At 37.1% G+C, this 18,347-nt stretch overlaps 1 protein-coding gene across 1 annotated transcript; it reads left to right on the plus strand.

Annotated features, from left to right (window-relative positions):
- The first annotated feature begins 2,877 nt into the window (after nt 1–2,877).
- On the plus strand, nt 2,878–10,511 carry LOC144437950 (uncharacterized). Its single transcript, XM_078126984.1, has 4 exons — nt 2,878–2,887; nt 3,134–3,274; nt 4,549–4,818; nt 6,389–10,511. The coding sequence occupies exons 1-4, from the start codon at nt 2,878–2,880 to the stop codon at nt 10,441–10,443; spliced, it is 4,476 nt and encodes a 1,491-aa protein (XP_077983110.1). The 3' UTR covers nt 10,444–10,511.
- The last annotated feature ends 7,836 nt before the right edge of the window (nt 10,512–18,347 follow it).

The following is an 18,347-nucleotide window of genomic DNA, read 5'->3' on the forward strand; positions in this document are numbered from 1 at the left end:
AAAATATAAATGTACGGGTGGGCCATGGGTTACCAAAATATAAATGTATGTGTGGGCCATGGGTTTCCAAAATATAAATGTACGTGTGGGCCATGGGTTACCAAAATATAAATGTACGGGTGGGCCATGGGTTACCAAAATATAAATGTATGTGTGGGCCATGGGTTACAAAAATATAAATGTATGGGTGGGCCATGGGTTACAAAAATATAAATGTATGGGTGGGCCATGGGTTACAAAAATATAAATGTATGGGTGAGCCATGGGTTACAAAAATATAAATGTACGGGTGGGCCATGGGTTACAAAAATATAAATGTATGTGTGGGCCATGGGTTACAAAAATATAAATGTACGGGTGGGCCATGGGTTACCAAAATATAAATGTATGTGTGGGCCATGGGTTACAAAAATATAAATGTATGGGTGGGCCATGGGTTACCAAAATATAAATGTATGTGTGGGCCATGGGTTACAAAAATATAAATGTATGGGTGGGCCATGGGTTACAAAAATATAAATGTATGGGTGAGCCTTGGGTTACAAAAATATATATGTATGGGTGGGCCATGGGTTACAAAAATATAAATGTATGGGTGAGCCTTGGGTTACCAAAATATAAATGTATGTGTGGGCCATGGGTTTCCAAAATATAAATGTACGGGTGGGCCATGGGTTACAAAAATATATATGTATGGGTGAGCCATTGGTTACCAAAATATAAATGTATGGGTGGGCCATGGGTTACAAAAATATATATGTATGGGTGGGCCATGGGTTACCAAAATATAAATGTATGGGTGGGCCATGGGTTACCAAAATATAAATGTACGGGTGGGCCATGGGTTACAAAAATATATATGTATGGGTGAGCCATTGGTTACCAAAATATAAATGTACGGGTGGGCCATGGGTTACCAAAATATAAATGTATGGGTGAGCCATGGGTTACAAAAATATATATGTATGGGTGAGCCATGGGTTTCCAAAATATAAATGTATGGGTGGGCCATGGGTTACAAAAATATATATGTATGGGTGGGCCATGGGTTACCAAAATATAAATGTACGGGTGAGCCATTGGTTACCAAAATATAAATGTACGGGTGGGCCATGGGTTACAAAAATATAAATGTATGGGTGAGCCATGGGTTACCAAAATATAAATGTATGGGTGAGCCATGGGTTACAAAAATATAAATGTATGGGTGAGCCATGGGTTTCCAAAATATATATGTATGGGTGAGCCATGGGTTACCAAAATATAAATGTATGGGTGAGCCATGGGTTACCAAAATATAAATGTATTGATAGGCCTTGAGTTTCCAAAATATAACTGTATGGGTGGACCATGGGTTTCAAAAATATATATGTATGGGTGAGCCTTGAGTTTCCAAAATATAAATGTATGGGTGAGCCATGGCTTACCAAAATATAAATGTATTGATAGGCCTTGGGTTTCCAAAATATATATGTATGGGTGGGCCTTGGGTTTCCAAAATATATATGTATGGGTGGGCCTTGAGTTTCCAAAATATATATGTATGGGTGAGCCATGGCTTACCAAAATATAAATGTATGGGTGAGCCTTGAGTTTCCAAAATATAAATGTATTGATAGGCCTTGAGTTTCCAAAATATAAATGTATGGGTGGGCCATGGGTTACAAAAATATAAATGTACGGGTGGGCCATGGGTTACAAAAATATAAATGTATGGGTGAGCCTTGGGTTACCAAAATCTATGGGTGGGTCATTGTCACTGAAATCTAAGTATATGGGTGGGCCTTGGGTTACCAAAATATAAATGTATGGTGGGCCTGTGGTGACCATAAACCCACATATGGATGATATTCACTCGTTTCTGCAATTTACATGCATGCAGTGATGATATGATGTAAATGTATGTTTATGTCATCACAGCCAGTCAGTATTTGTTGAAAGTATATTCACTAATACTGTAATAGTCATAAAATTTATTTGAAAACAACACTCTGTGATAATCCTCTAGATGAAATTTGAATTACCTGGGTTGACAGCAAGCACGACCTGTGAAAACCTAAATCACTCATTGAGTGTATTTCTAATCTCCACACTAATAGATATGATGTGTGTTCACCATGATTCCTCTAGGGAGGGTGCCAACCCCATCTTGATTCTGTGCTTCCCCCAAGGGATAACACATCAATGTGTAAGCTGGTTAACAGATAAAACTACCTCTAGGCCATTCATTTGCTCCACAATGCAGTCTTTACCCAAGAGTCCATCTTTATGTTTACATTGAACTCACAACCTTTGAGAGTAACTCATATTTTTAGATGTTTTCAAATCATCGTAGGTTTGACTATTTGTTGATGCAGCAAGACTATTCACACACAGAGAGAGTGAATCACTATTAGACTCCATGCATTGCATATCAGTGCGACCCGACCATAATTGTTATGAGATAAGGATTCATGCATTCATCTCATTTGAGTCAGTGTAAATGATATTGTGTGCGTAACATCTACCTGAGTTCTGCAGATATTTGTACATAAAATCTACCTGAATTCCCCTGGTATTTTTCTGGTGTTCTAAGTGACACCATAATTATGGTACAAAATGTATGCCAGCTTTACCATATATTTTCCTCTATCATTGTCACCAGAGCTCCCAACATGTAACAAAAACACCGAAGTCATTGAGAAACATCGGAAAGGGCTCAATATGTGAAGTATCGACTCAATATGCATGCCCATTCTAATGGTTCAGTGTATTTTCACCATTTTGCGCAGTTTGTTTGTTTGTTTTATCTTTTATATATTATATATATTATACGACAGTATCAAATTCTAAGAACCAGTATTTATTATTTATTGATATTGATCGTTATCGATTATTATGGAACAAGGTATGGGAAAATCTGTACAAGGTTTACCAGCTTTTTTCCCCCTCTGTTGCCATGGTTCCCTACCAAAACTATATGGTATGATTCCAGTACCCAGGCATATTTATGCAAGCTTATACCAGATTTCCATCTCTGTCTAATACCAGGCTTCGCAATCTGTAGCAAAAACACTGAAAAATAATTGGAAAAGGACTCAAAGTGATAAAAGGAGAGTTGTAAAATATTTGTATTTTGTGATTTCATCTGTAGTTGATGAGTTTGAGGCTATTGGGCATCCGAGTAATGTCGTTACAGAAGACACACCGTCATCTAGTGGATTGAAGAGTGCTACATCAACTCATTCCAACCTATCAAGTCATTCTGATTGTATGGACGTTGGGGAAGGTACAGGTAAGGTTTTTTTTTTAAACAGATAACTATGATATTATGTGGTGTGGTGTGGTGTGGTGTGGTGTGTTGTGATGTGATGTGATGTGATGTGATGTGATGTGATGTGATATGACATGATTTGTTATTCCAATATTTAGTTCTATACAGATATCAACCAGTAGTTGATTTTCAAAGGGTTGCAGAAGCATAGATGAATGATCAATCACTGTAGGACTTTGAGTTTGATGCTTATAATGCTCTGAGTATTAACTAAGTTTATGATTAGAATGCAGCATTCGTGTGTGGTCATTCTGCAGAATGATATTTCTGTGTCTACAATGATGTTAACATGAGTGATGGGCATAAGTGCATATCCAAATGTCATAGAGTAATGTGGCTGACAATATTGGTATTTTACATAATGGGTTCTACAAATAGGATGATATGGTTGGGTTAAAGCTACTACATAGTACAATATGAGACACTGTTTTTTCATCCAAATAAATATACATGGAATTCATTTGGTGTCGTATTCCTGTCAATTTATGACTTGTTGAAATGAGTATAAAATTAAACCGTATGCAGTGTTGTTTTCGTGATCTGATTTCATGTAAACTATCATGCTTCTCTCCGATCCCAAATTTATGTCTGACATAAATGACATTTATTGATGACTCATCAAATCATCCATTTGTGTTGCTGAAAAGCAATTCAGGGCTTCTGGTTTACTAATGATAGCAAGATATTGTTTTAGCAAGAGTAAATAAGTAAAAACTAAACATCTATGGTATACAACTAGGAAATTACATTTTAAACACACGTCATACCAGATCTTTCTTTGTTCACATATTTTCTTGTGTCTGCCAAGATCTTCATTTGTTATGACTATGTAGGGAAATGATAGTTTCAAACCTCCACTGTAATATGCTCCTGGTTTCCATTAATGTAGTTCTTGCCTCAGAATTAAAAATCTTTTACTTTTGCAGTCACTTTGTTCAACAAAAGTCAAATGTAAAACCAGGGGTTACCATACAAATGTTTGAAATATAGATCAAATTTCATCAGTTGAGAATCCAATATGGCCGCCAAATACTGTATTATGGGAAAATAGAAGATTGTCAGTTTCTTTGAAGACAGAACAAATGACTGCCAAATTTCTTTCATTATTTCAACAAAAGGACCCAGAAGAAACTGTCTTATAGCAACGTTTGGAGAGAATTGAAAAATTTGATTTTCAAGAATATTGGTCCCTCTACAAATACTGTTTTATGTTGAATTTCTTTTCTCTTTTGTAGCAAGTACTACTGATACCCATAGAGATGACACCAATGGAGATGACACTGCCATCATCAAGACAGAGACTGATGAAGAATCAGATATAGGATTGTGTGCAGACTTGGAAGAAGCAATGGATGAAGAAGATGATGAGGGGGAGGGGGAGGGGGAGGGGGAGGAAGAAGAGGAGGAGGAGGAAGAAGAAGAGATATATAAATGTGATAATTGCCATGGAACATTTTTAAGTCTTACGAATTTTATGGACCATCGGAATAATGAATGTTCAGAAGGTAATTTTTCTATAGCTGTGTGTGTGTGTGTGTGTGTGTGTGTGTGTGTGTATGGATGTATGTATGCATATATGTATGTAGGTATATATGTATGTAGGTATGTATGTATGTATGTATGTATGTATGTGTGTGTGTGTATGTATGTATGTATGTGTGCGTACATATGCGTGCATGAAGACATAATATTTTTGCCTGCATTTACATGTTACATAATAAGTTTGTTCCATAGTTTGTCTCTGTGACATTTTGTTTGAGTATGAATAGATCTGTCAAGCTTGTACTACTACTAATCTTTATGTAGTTTCATACAATTTTACAAACGTAGGGGTGGTTAATGATTTTTGAAAAAGAGAACATTCAAAGTTGTAGTGTTGAAGTTTGACAATTTACCAATGTGATTATATTTGACAATTTTTAGGCCATTGTATATTACAGTACAGTTTGCATGCACTAAACAAAAGACAATAACATAACATTTAGTTTTCCATTATTAGTATTTGAACACTATTTTTCTAATCATTTTTGTCTTTCAGACTTTGATGAATCATTGTCTGCAGATATTGCAGGAACTTTCCACAACAAAACTGGTTCCCCAGACTCAATAGGTAAGAAAACTCCTTTACATTGACAGCAAGCAATAAAAGTGACAAATTCACTATGGTTGAATCCCTGATAGCTGTAATTTTATTATCGTGTATTTTTTCCATTGAAAAATAGCCAAACCTTTATTGAGAAGTGGCTCATTTGGTCTATTTACCTGTCACTTGTGGGTCCCTCTTCCCAAAACCAATTCGTCCCATACACTCGCACCACAGTCAACTCATCTCACCATTATCTCGTGCCATCTAACAGCCCTAAACTTGTCCAACAATGATACCCCAAGTATATAATAGTCTTTTCAATAAATAGTAGTATCAAAAAACATACATTTTGGGTCCAGAAATGCGCAGCCAAACATCCCAGACCACTGGACCAACGAAGCAATGAAACCATAAACTGGGCAGGCTATTCTTGTTTAGGTAACTTTAAAATGCTATCATCATGAGTTACATTTTGAAATTGAATTCTGGCACCATTTATGCTGCAATCTAATATGATATAGGCAAACTTTAACTGACTCCTGTGTGCATGTCATGTGCAGTGTCAAGGTGCACAGTGCGAGTTGGCAGTGGGACGGATTAGTTTGGAATGAGTTGGTTTTGGGATGAGCTGACTAGCAACTGCATATGTTACATGAATTAACTGTATACAGGTGGTTGATTGTATGTGTACACTACACTGGCCTAGCGCCTGGTGTCCATCTGAAAACAATGAATGGTCCAGACATTAAAATTGGTTGTCAGCAAAGCGTAAAAATATGTTGGGTATTGATGAGCTAATCATATGAGCTTCAGCAAGTACAGGAACATGGCATGTGTAAATTCACAATACCAGTACCACTATTGGTAATACTCTGTTTGGTGATAAAAGTCTTGTTATTACATGTGATTCAAATTTTAGAGAACCTTTGAAATATAACAAAACTGTGACAACAACATTGACATTTCTTGAACTTGTTTATTTGTTACAGAGGGTGAGATGGTTTACAAGGTGAACCACGATGGTACAGAGGGTTATCTAGTTGGTGAACATAAAATGGATTACTCCTTCTCAGAACAGTATGAAGTTAGTCCTGGAGCCCTGCAGCCATACGCCTGTCAATTCTGTAACAAAGCCTTCTCCAGACTCACTTACTTGAAGAAACATGAACAAGTCCATAGTGAGCAAATGCCATGGAAGTGTAATTTCTGTAGCCGACTTTTCAAACACAAGAGAAGTCGTGACCGACATGTTAAGCTACATACAGGGGACAAGAAATACCAGTGTCCACACTGCCAAGCTGCATTCGCTCGTAGTGATCATTTGAAAATTCACATCAAGACGCATAACTCTAGTAAACCATTCCAGTGTGTTTTGTGTAACCGTGGCTACACCACTGCTGCTGGACTGACAGCTCATTCTGTAAACCACCACAAAAACACATCGACCACCAAAGATAAAGAATTTAAATGTCTTCAGTGCAGTGTATCCTTCAGCTCGTCACAAGACTTGCAGATCCACGTTCTGACTCACGACGGCAACACTTCTAGAGAAAAAGTGATGCAGTGTACATACTGTGCTGAGTTATTCCAAGGAAAGGAGTCATTGCTGAACCACATAGACAAGGCACACGGTCACGACAAACGTAACAAATGTCCCATATGTACAGAGTGTTTTCAGACTGTGGATTATCTGTACGACCACATGAACACACACAGTCAGACTGGCTCTAATAATGTCAAGTACAAGTGTCCATATTGCTCCAAGCAGGAATTCCCAAGTGTAGCCGTGTTGAATATTCATCTGCAGACCATGCATAATGACAAGCCAGTAGAGAGTCATACATGTCAGTATTGTAATGAGGAATATCCCAGTTTGATCAATCTGACCGAACACATAAAGAATGTCCACAAACAAGCAAACAGTCCAGCGTTGGCATGCCAGTATTGCACCATGGAGTTTGAGACAGAGGTCACTCTGGAGAATCATGTTAGAAACATCCATGCTGTGACAGCTATGGCAGACAAGTGGTACTGTCAGCAGTGCATGATGGCATTCTCATCCGAAGCTACCCTCCAAGAACATTTAGAAAGCGTGCATTCTACCTCCCAGCCTGCCATGTTCTCTTGTGATAGTTGTATGAAGGTCTACACAACACAGCCAATGCTGGAAGAACACATTGAAAGAACTCACAGGAAGCCGTTGGATACCATGAAGTATCCCTGCCCATACTGCATTGAGCAGAATCTATTCAATACCATTGAAGAGCTTCAAATACATGTTGAAGTTCAACACAGAAAGGAGGGTGCAATTGTCATAGCAACACCGGATGGAGAGGCTGCCAGTGTCCATAGCAACAGTGAAGTGATGGAGAATGATGTAATGTCAACCACTATGAGGCAAGAGAAGGAGATTATACAATGTCCTGATTGTCAGCTGACTTTCCAACACTTGGAAGAGTTACAGGGACATTTGAAGACGCACATGAGGAGCTGTGCATCAGGTTGCAATACCTGTACATACTGTAGTGTAGAATTTAATACAGAGGAAGAAATGCAGAAACACATCGTCACTCACTTTGTGTCTGTCAGTGTCGAGTACTGCTGTCAAAGCTGTGCCAAATCTTTCCCTAAACCCGATGAACTTCAGAAGCATTTATTTGACATTCATGCTCACCATCTTTATAAGTGTTCAATGTGTAAAGAAGTGTTTGATTCTAAGGTGGCCGTCCAAGTTCACTTTGCCATCAAACACAGCAATGAATGCAAGCTATTCAAGTGTACAAAATGTGGAGTTGTCTTTCAGACTGAAAGTGATCTGCATCTCCATATTCGTATGGATCATCTGCATCATTCCACACGTATGTATCGGTGTCTCTTCTGTCATATGGCTTTCCATTCTGAGGTGGAGTTCCAGTGTCACCTTACGACACACAAGAAACAGTTTCAGTGCAACATGTGTAGTGCGTCGTTCCCAACTCAGCAAATGTTAGACATTCATACTGTTAATAAACATAATGAAATAGTCCACACTGCACTTCCCAAGCAAGATATCAAAGAAGTTACCATCAAAAAAGAGCCAGAGGAAGCAATAGAAACAACAACAATGCCAGAGAAGGCAACTGTGAAAACTAATGAAAAGGAGAAAAGTAAAACTCCTGAGTCTAAGAAACAAGAGTGTGTTGATACACTTCAAGTAAGGAACATCGAACTGCCTCAGATACCTCAAGACCAGAAGAATCTAGGCACTTATCCATGTGATATCTGTGGAGTGGTGTTCACTGTCAAAATCTTACTGGAAAATCACCAGATTTTAGAACACAGTGACCAGCAACAGGGACTCCATCTTGGTGGCAATGTTGGAAAAGATTCAATGCCGATTGGTGGAACTCTCTTTCAGTGTCCAATGTGTATGAAAACGTTCTCTTCTTCCGTCACACTACAGTCTCATCTCGGTGCACATCTTCTAGAAATGGAACAACAGAAAATGCTGATAGCAAAACGTACCGCTAGTTTCTGCAGTATTTGTAAAGATATGATTATCTCAGAGACAGATTTTCTAAGTCATGCACAGAGACATAATAACGAGAAGTCATGTACTACAACTACTATAGATTGCGTAGTGTGTTTGCAGTCACTCACCAGTATGGCTGCATTGCAGCTGCATGCACGCTACCACACTCAAGCACAAGATGCTATCAAGTTATACCAGTGTTTTAACTGCCAGAGAAATTTTGATTCAACCATGAACTTGACTGTTGTCTTAGATGCGGGAGGTAAACCAAGTTACTGCTGTCGGGATTGTCAAAGTAAAACAGAATCAAGTGGTGAAAAACCAATATTTCGTTGTCCACGGTGCAAGGTCAAGTTCGAATCCCAGGCAGAATTAGACACTCATATGTTGTCACACATACAGGGTAAGACTTACCAGTGTATTAAATGTCAGAAGACGTTTAGTACAGAGAAGGAAATACAAATCCATGTGACAACACACATGATCGAGGAAGGTATGCATCATGAGTGTAAATTGTGTCAACATATTTTTGATTCTCCAGCTAAACTACAGTGTCATCTTATTGAACATACTTACCCAGATAAACAGTATGCATGTCATCGATGCAAGGCCATGTTTAGCTGTGCGGCTGATATACAATCGCATGCCATTGAACACGGTATGGATGCACGTCAGTTTAAATGCAGCCAGTGCCCACAAACATTCTTCTTTGATGCAGAACTTCAGAATCACTTTCTTACTCATTCTTCGGGACTCGTCACAGTGTCACCAGTTCCACCTACCGTTGCTACATCCACAGCTGCAACATCACCGCAGTCGGCCAGTGAATTCCAATGCTCTGAATGCGCAAGAGTGTTCTCCTCCAGCACTAACCTGCAAAACCACATGAAAATCCATGCTGCAAAAGATAAAACTTTCAAATGTTCATTATGTCCTGAAGTCTTCTCCACAACTGTTGAGATGCAACAACATTATTTCCGCACACATTCCGAGTCAGAATTGGGAGTGAGGAAGAAAACGTACAAGTGTGCGCAATGCCGTCAAGTTTTTCCATGTATGAGTAACTTACAAGGACATATGCGTATACACACACAAGGAAAGAAATATCCCTGCTCCATTTGTAACAAAGTATTTGCATTGGCTAGAAATCTGACGATTCACATGCGATCTCACAGTGGTGAGAAGCCCTACCAATGTCCACTGTGCGATAAACGATTTGCCCGCAAAGAAAATAGAAAAGTCCACTTGAAAGCTCACAGTGGTTTGAAACCGTTTATGTGTCCACATTGTGGTAAAATGTTCTCCAGGAAATGTCATGTGAAAGATCACATGAGAACACATTCTAATGCAGCAGTAACGTATGGATGCAGTATGTGTGACGATGACTTCACTCATATACAGGCACTGCAAGATCACGTCAAACTTATGCACCAAACTGATGATGAAAACAAAAGTGAAGCCAGTCCAAATGGTAGCCACCCAGACATCAATGAATGTGATGAAGATGATGATATTAGTGAAGAGCCATGTTAGATATCACTTTTACTTTCAATGGCAAAAATTTGAGATAAACAAAACGGTGGCCATTTGTGTAGGATGAGTAAACTTACTTGCAGTTAGGGAGTCTAACATTCCTATGATCAATATTTCCCTGAATGTAACTCCCTAGCTTGAATGTAAATGTTTAGTGTATTGTACTACATTTATACATTCCAATTTCCAATTTTTTGCTGATATTTTTAGAAATTCAAATAATCTTTTAGTCGTCATAATATATTCAATTTGTCAAACATGTTACATCTGATTCACAAAGTGATAACACTATTCTGTGTTTGTGGAAGCCAGGTAACACCAAGATTAAAAGTGGTGTAATTTCCTATATGCTGTACCATAATTTTGCTTGGACACCCCTGTAAAATGACAGGGGTCTCAGAGTTTGACTTTTAACTGCCTTTAGCTGAAAATGTTGGTATTTATTTTCAGTGATGTTGAGAAAGACAATGAAAATGTTGTGTTTTCAAAAATAATTCTGTACCAGAAATATAAATTATTATATGAATAGTGCTCATCGCAGAAAAACTTATTTCGAAAGTAGAGTATAATAAAAGTGTCTTATGTATAAAATACTACTCTGGCAATTGAGGTCTCGGTTTACTAAGGTAGACACAAACTAAAACTATTGTTCTATTACACAAGTGGGTTAATGCCGTGCCTCTGTTGTACGAATCTAGCCATACTGAAATCAAGATATAGTGTAAACATTGAAAGTCCCTAAAAATGTACACTGTAAGATTATGGAAGTCATCAGAAACGTCACCCTACTGTGAGTATAATTAAACCCCAACATCTATTCAAAGCTTCTATCAACTGTCACAACAATAGTTTTACATGTAGTTTGTGTCTATCTTAGTAAACCAAAACCTCATACCAGTAGAGTAGTATATTGACGTCGGTGATGATTTTAAATGTTGTAATTTGACATTCTGTAATTTATGTAGAAAAGCAACAATACATATTACTATTTGTAGACCCATCAACCGAGACGACGACCTTTTAAATTGTAAAGGGATTTTCAACCCTTCCAAATTAATTTTATATTGCTGCATTGTAAATACAACATAAAGTGTTAGTTAAACCCTTTCATTCCTAGAGACGACATTGGAATAAATAGAAACTTGATTGTAAGAACATTTTCTAAAATTTAAGAATATTACTTCATTGGGAAGTAATATTTCTTGAATTCTGGTCTAAAATAAAGTTGATCTTTTTCCAAAAATTACAGAGAAACAAGAATTTTTGTTCAAAAATTTTGGCGGGAAAGTTTCTAGTCCTGAAAGGGTTAACTGGAAAGTACACCTCAGAGTTGCAGCTAACAGAAACAAATATTGATGTAATAATCCGTAGCAGCTGTAACCACAAGTTCAAAGACCAAGATCCAAATGAGATTAAAATTTAGTTTGTATGGCAGAGCTATCTTGAATATAAGCAAAGAAAAGACAGTAATCCAAGATGATTGTGGGATTCAGACATTGGGCTTTAACCTTAATTTAAAGATGCATGTCAGATCAGGGTTAGAATTTGGGTGAGAACGGTTGTCTTGAAAGCTATAGCAAATGTTTATCCTAAAGAAAGAATTATTCTCTGTATACAATCTTTATGGGTGCCATCGAGAAAAACTTTAAAACAAGGAGAGAAATGAAGATATTGATAAATATTTTAAATGTGTTTAAATTTGTCAATAAATATCAACAATTTATTGTTATTGTGAATCGGTTTGTGTTTGTGCATTACTTTACAAAATTCATGTAGAACTGAAATTTTTTTTGTTTCCTATGAAGTCATATTTTCAGGTTTTCAAAAACATGTAGTATTTTAATATTTTGCTGTTTAAAAGTATAGCAACCATAATGAGCTAAACAAACCACCATAATGGGGGGGGGGGGAATCACTATCACCTTGTCCCTAATGAAATATGCATAATTGTATCATGGATCAATTTGACAAGGAACCTGAGGTTGTGTTCAAATATGTATTGTGCATTTCCTATCAACACCTTCTCATAATGTCGCAATATCTCTAAAGGAAAGAAAAAAAAATGACAACTTAATTTTTTTAATTTTTTTTTTTTTTGGGGGGGGGACACACATGAGAAGATATCTCGAGAATGGCAAGAGAAGAGGCACCTGGAGATATACCATAATATTAACGTGTACAAACATTTAATTAGAGCTAATTGGACAATCAAAGTCACGTACTGATAATATGAAAGTGTATGATGTGTTCGCTTGCAAATTGTCCATGCAACACTTTCTCGGAAGCTGAAAATTGAATTGTCGCTGAAACGGCGCCACCTGTCGTCAAGTTTCGGTGCTAGGGAATAACACGAATGCTTGCCGCTCGTGAATTGCCACATAAGGCAAATAATCGTTCTTGCCTTTGTTGATTCTTACCATTTTGAAAAATTATATGGGATGATGAAATATTTACAGTACTATCTATTATAGTATAGGAAACATCTTTGCAAGTGAAGGTCTAATTGTCCCTGTAATTCTTTATGTTCCCGTGATGTTTTACGAGAATCTGGACGCTGATAAACCTGAGAAGAGCAAATATAAAGTATCTGAGATTTATAGTCAGGTGCAGTCAACGAAGCTTCTCTTACGCAATTTTTCAGTGGGCGGACAATTTTTTTTTTTCGACAGGTAGCGAGAAGGAAGACAACAAGAAACCGGGGGAAGTTCTGATTTTGATACAGTGAGTGGGAAAAACATGGAATTGTGGGGATGAGGGGGTGCACATTGTATCATACGTCAAATGTTGGTATACTGGAAAGCACAAATGTTTTCCTGGTGGGGAGTGGGTAAATATAATCATTCTCAATATTGGAGTAGTGGGCTGATGGGCAAGGTAGATATTTTCAAACAAACTAAATGTAAAACATTAAAAAAAATAGAAAGAAAGAAACTATGCAAACTACCTTGGCTACTGAAATAAAGGGGATACCTTATATTATGTATTCAGCATTTAAACTTTGGAATTGCTAGCAAACGTCATTCACACCCGTAAACTGTAAAATACATTGGCACGGGGGCGTCATGTCCTCATCGTCCTTCGTGGAAAAGGGTGAGAAGAGCGCCCACAACGGTTGACATTTTGGTCTAAATTCCAACTAGCCTTACATGTAAGCACACACCCTTGAGGGCGTTGCGTACTCAGGTTTCCTCAAAGCGGCTATACCGCACGCTACAGTGACTTGCAGTCAGTCCCTGTCAAACTGGGCCATAACATCCTCCTTATGGTACTAAGCCATCTGTAACGCCTCTAGACCATTATATAACAGAAGTTATCAACAGCCTGCAATGCATCCCCTTGGATCAGGGCCTCACTAAGTATGTTTAGAAGCACTATTACAATGAAGTTAAATAAAACACAAGCATGTCAGGACTAGAATTAGTAAAAAAAAATATGACACTTAATTTTGCCACAAACTAAAACGTAAAGATAGGGATGAAAAACAACTGTATTCATGGTAACAGTGAATATACTTATTAATTTGTCTATCTTACTTCGAGAGTCACAACTACGCATACTTTACCATTTTATCAGATCTGACAATTTTCTTACGTAAGTGTACCATGTACCACGAGAACGGATGCAAAACGCACATACACAGTTGTTTTCAGGCTGACACCATATGTTTATCAATTTGACGAAGCTGTAACCATCAAATTAGCATTAAAATGAGATGATTAAACACTGTGAAACATATGGTTTTTTTAAATATTGAAATAGTAGCAGGATTCTTTTGTCAGGTTAATGACGTCATTTAATTTGAATGTACTTTAACAATAAACGTATCACTGCATTCCGGGAAAAAATGACTCTAAAAGACACGTCAACACTCATCAGTAACAGAATACCCCTATGCTGTAGTTATAATATTGTTACCTTTCGCGTCATTTGACACTAATTGATGAAACGTTGAGCGATGTCAACAAGTTTCAATGGATATTTGTATTGTTTTGTTCTCCTATAGGACGATGAATGGTATTGGAAGGATTGGTATACATTTCAATATTTGATTATAGACAATGTCTGACCTTTCCTCTACTGTGAGCTGAATATGTGTACATTCATACAGTGTTGCCCGAGTGGGATTTATCGACATATACTATTGTTGTATATCTTCATTGTGACATGTAAAACTACTAAAAATATCACACCCTGCATGCAACTATCTAGTGCTCGCGAACAACGGATACCATAAAACTCTTGAAACATAAATTACAATACATGCAGTAAACAACAACACAAATCCATGACAAATATGGACGCATTTTGTAGTTTTTATATATCAACCTTCAAAGGAATTAAACTCATGACATTTGTTTGTAGATTATGTAAAATGACAAACAACAATATAGTACAGGAGTACATTTATTTAAGTGTAGAGGGAAAACGTGGTTTCGAATCTCAAGATGAAGCCACGGTTACCATCTAGACTAGAGGTTCAAAATCGTTAGTGGTCTGAGCTAGAGGAGAGATTCGAAGTCACGGCTACCATCTAGACTATAGGAGATATTCGAAGTCACGGCTAGTATCTAGATTGGAGGAGAGATTCGAAGTCATAGCTGACATTTACCACAGACTTACTTGTCTGTGTCTATACCAAATATCGTTTACGATAAGCTCAACTGGAGTTGTGCATCATGTTTGATTGTGTCATGGGTTAGCCTACCTCTTGTAAAGTCGATAACCTTTGTATGCCATGGTTTTCATAGCTCTACGACATACAAGTATTGAATAGGCTTGTTGTATAGTCCTGTGGCATTTTTGTTCTACTTTTCTTTCTTTAGTGAAATACACATCCTTGACTTGGTCTGCTGTGTGTGCTTTGGTTTTCATGCGTGGGCGAGACGATGTGAGTCTCGTCTACACCTACGTACATTTAATTATTAAGCTCGTCCTTAATACTAGTACACAAAACAAATCGAAAGTTTGTGAGACAAACGTATACTATACAAATTTGGGAAGTGGGTGGATGGAAATCGATTATGTATGGGCTAGTCTAGTCATCGGCTTAGGTTACAAGAGAACCAAGCGTTCAAAGTTCATATTACAGTTACCAGTTCGTAATAACTACCTGACACATCTTACGCGTAAAAACTAGTCCACACGAGACAAGAGAGCCACAGAGTCAAGAAAGATAAACCTCATACCACCAATTTGGTGGTCTTAGAATAAACCAACTATTGCATACTGTATATAAATAAACGCTGACGAAGAACTTATACCAGTATCTGTATACTTCACTTTCGTTGCAATTTACTTTCACTACTAGCTTACATGTAAAGCTTATTTTCGCTCAAGGCTTTCCAACCGATTTCCAACCCACATCAAAAGGAGATAATGTTTACCGAGATTATCTACTGGTGACATTTACGAGTCGAGAGTAAAAGTCAAACAGAATTACGCGTTACTCTTTCCGGTGGAAACGAAACTTGATCGTGAAACTGGAGTGTTTATCAGTAGTGGTACAACTTGTGGTCACCATGTACGTACAGACATTCAAAACACCGTGTAAAGCTATCGCTTCCATGAAAACACCATGTAAGGATATTATGCCTTCGATTCGAGTTAATACAGGCAATTTCTTTGGTAATGTTTTTCATATCCAATCATATTATGTTTTTACTCGCAGTGGGCTATTATAATTTATAGTAAGGCGAAAAATCGTGTTTCCGATGATATGGCCTCAGAATATTGTTGTTATTCAATATAGGGTCGGTAGGTCGGGATTTTATTTTATTTTATTTTATTTTATCTTTTAATTTAAAACAAAAACAAAAACATTGCTTCGACCCAAACACAAGCGAAATATCGGTCAGAATACCCCTTCTGTGACAGTTTGATGAAATATGTACAGACATGTCATCACTGGGGAAGAAAACATACATACATGAAGGTCAAGAAGACAAAGAATTCGTCATTTTTTAAATTTGTAAATGTTTTTAAAAAATGTTTAGCATTTGTCGGATTATCGGAAACACAATATTTTATTTTATTTTATTTTTTTCAACGAGACACCCTGGTGTCTAAGAAACTATACTTCTCGTTATTTACATTCACATTTCGCCGTGTGGATATGCCGTCTCTGGTTTCAGGCTGTGACCTAAACTTGACATTCGCGTCCGTGTCCCTGGCTATTTCCCTGTCCTCAAATTCATTCGTCACACAGAGATTGAATGTAGGACGGACGGTCTTGAACTCCACACAATCTGATTAAAATCATCGGATTTTAATCAGATTGGAACTCCACACTATGTGTACGGACTTCGGAATAACCACACGACGAATGCCAAAACTGAGCCAATGTCTGTAGACGTAGACAGGCTATCCACGGGGCAGTGTGGCCTACTTTACACTAACGTGCAACAGACAAGCTTTCTGTGTTTGTGCTAATATGACCTTCAACTATCTAGGGATAAATTGAAGAGGCTGGTTTTACTTATCACTTGTATTTATATATATATATACAATATTATATATATATATATATATATATATATATATATATATATATATATATATATATATATATATATATATATATATATATATATATACATATATATATATATACATTCATAGGTGGGCGTAGTGATGGCCGCAATAACTGTAACGTCAGCTGTTTTTTTTTCTTTTTTCTTTTTCAGTTCAGGGATATAAACTCAAAGTTAAACCCCAGAACTACATAAGCTCAAAGAAAAAAAAATAGAAAGCTCAATAATCAAGCTAACTCTACAACTATTGTAGCTAGTCAAGGTGGCAGCAATGTCATGTGGAGGCTAAATTTGGAAATGATATTGCCTTGCTATTATTCAGAACTTTCAATAACATAAACAAACGTTCTTCCTTCACGCTTCTCCTGACCGTCCAATTGCATGGACTTAATAAGATTATGGTGAACAATTTTTTTTCCAATGTAATCATCTCAAGTATGGTTTTTATTTCAGTGAAAAAAAATAACATTGGAAAGTTTAAAAAGCTTACTTCTACAAGATCGGACATGCATTTCCATTACGTCTAACCGCCATTTGATACCTGCCCAACTTCCAAGGTGATCGAAATATTTGAAATATAGAGTTGCACTAAGACGGCGTATTGTATATACTAGAATGTATACATGTATGTAAAAATAGCATCAGAGATTGTGGAAGACGGCTAGATTTGTTATAATAATTATTCAAATAAAAACTAATATTATGCAGATGACAGATTTGATATGTTTAACCCATTCCCAATCGGACATCAGTTTAGCAATTTTCCTCAAAAAATTAGATTGATCACTATATATCATGATGAACTAGAATATAACGCGTAGTGAAGCCATCGAGGTCGAGCACTGATACATCGGTATTTTGTATTAAAACGCTGTGTATAAAACAAGTCACGTGATAACTAGAAGGTCGACAAAAGGCCACATCATAGCACGCCAGTGGAAAGGTCGGCATCGCATCGTGTGTGAAAGCGATAACATTATTGGCTGATCTGACTAGTGAGCGATGCGCCGCTTCACTTCAGTGGAAGACTGCGTGAACCGGTAGCTTAAGCATCCTCGTCTCACCTCAATCATAATCAAATTAAGTATTAGTAAAAATACTAAAAATTAAAAAGCAGAAGTGGTACCGAAGCGTGACTGCATCGAATCATGAATGGAGAGTGTAAAAATTACCATATGGCTGTAATATAGATAATTATATGCAAAACACACAAATGTTGATTTCAACTAGTCTAGTAAACGTCAGAGTCGATGAAAACATATTTTGATTTCATTCGCATTTTACATGTAAAAATGTGTTTCTTAAGGTATATTGAAAGTTGTTTTCAAAATCACTGTGGTTTTCATCAGGATGAGCGAACGAGCTGATGTTATT

The sequence above is a fragment of the Glandiceps talaboti genome, chromosome 7, assembly GCF_964340395.1.
Source record: "Glandiceps talaboti chromosome 7, keGlaTala1.1, whole genome shotgun sequence".
Classification (NCBI taxonomy): Eukaryota; Metazoa; Hemichordata; class Enteropneusta; family Spengelidae; genus Glandiceps; species Glandiceps talaboti.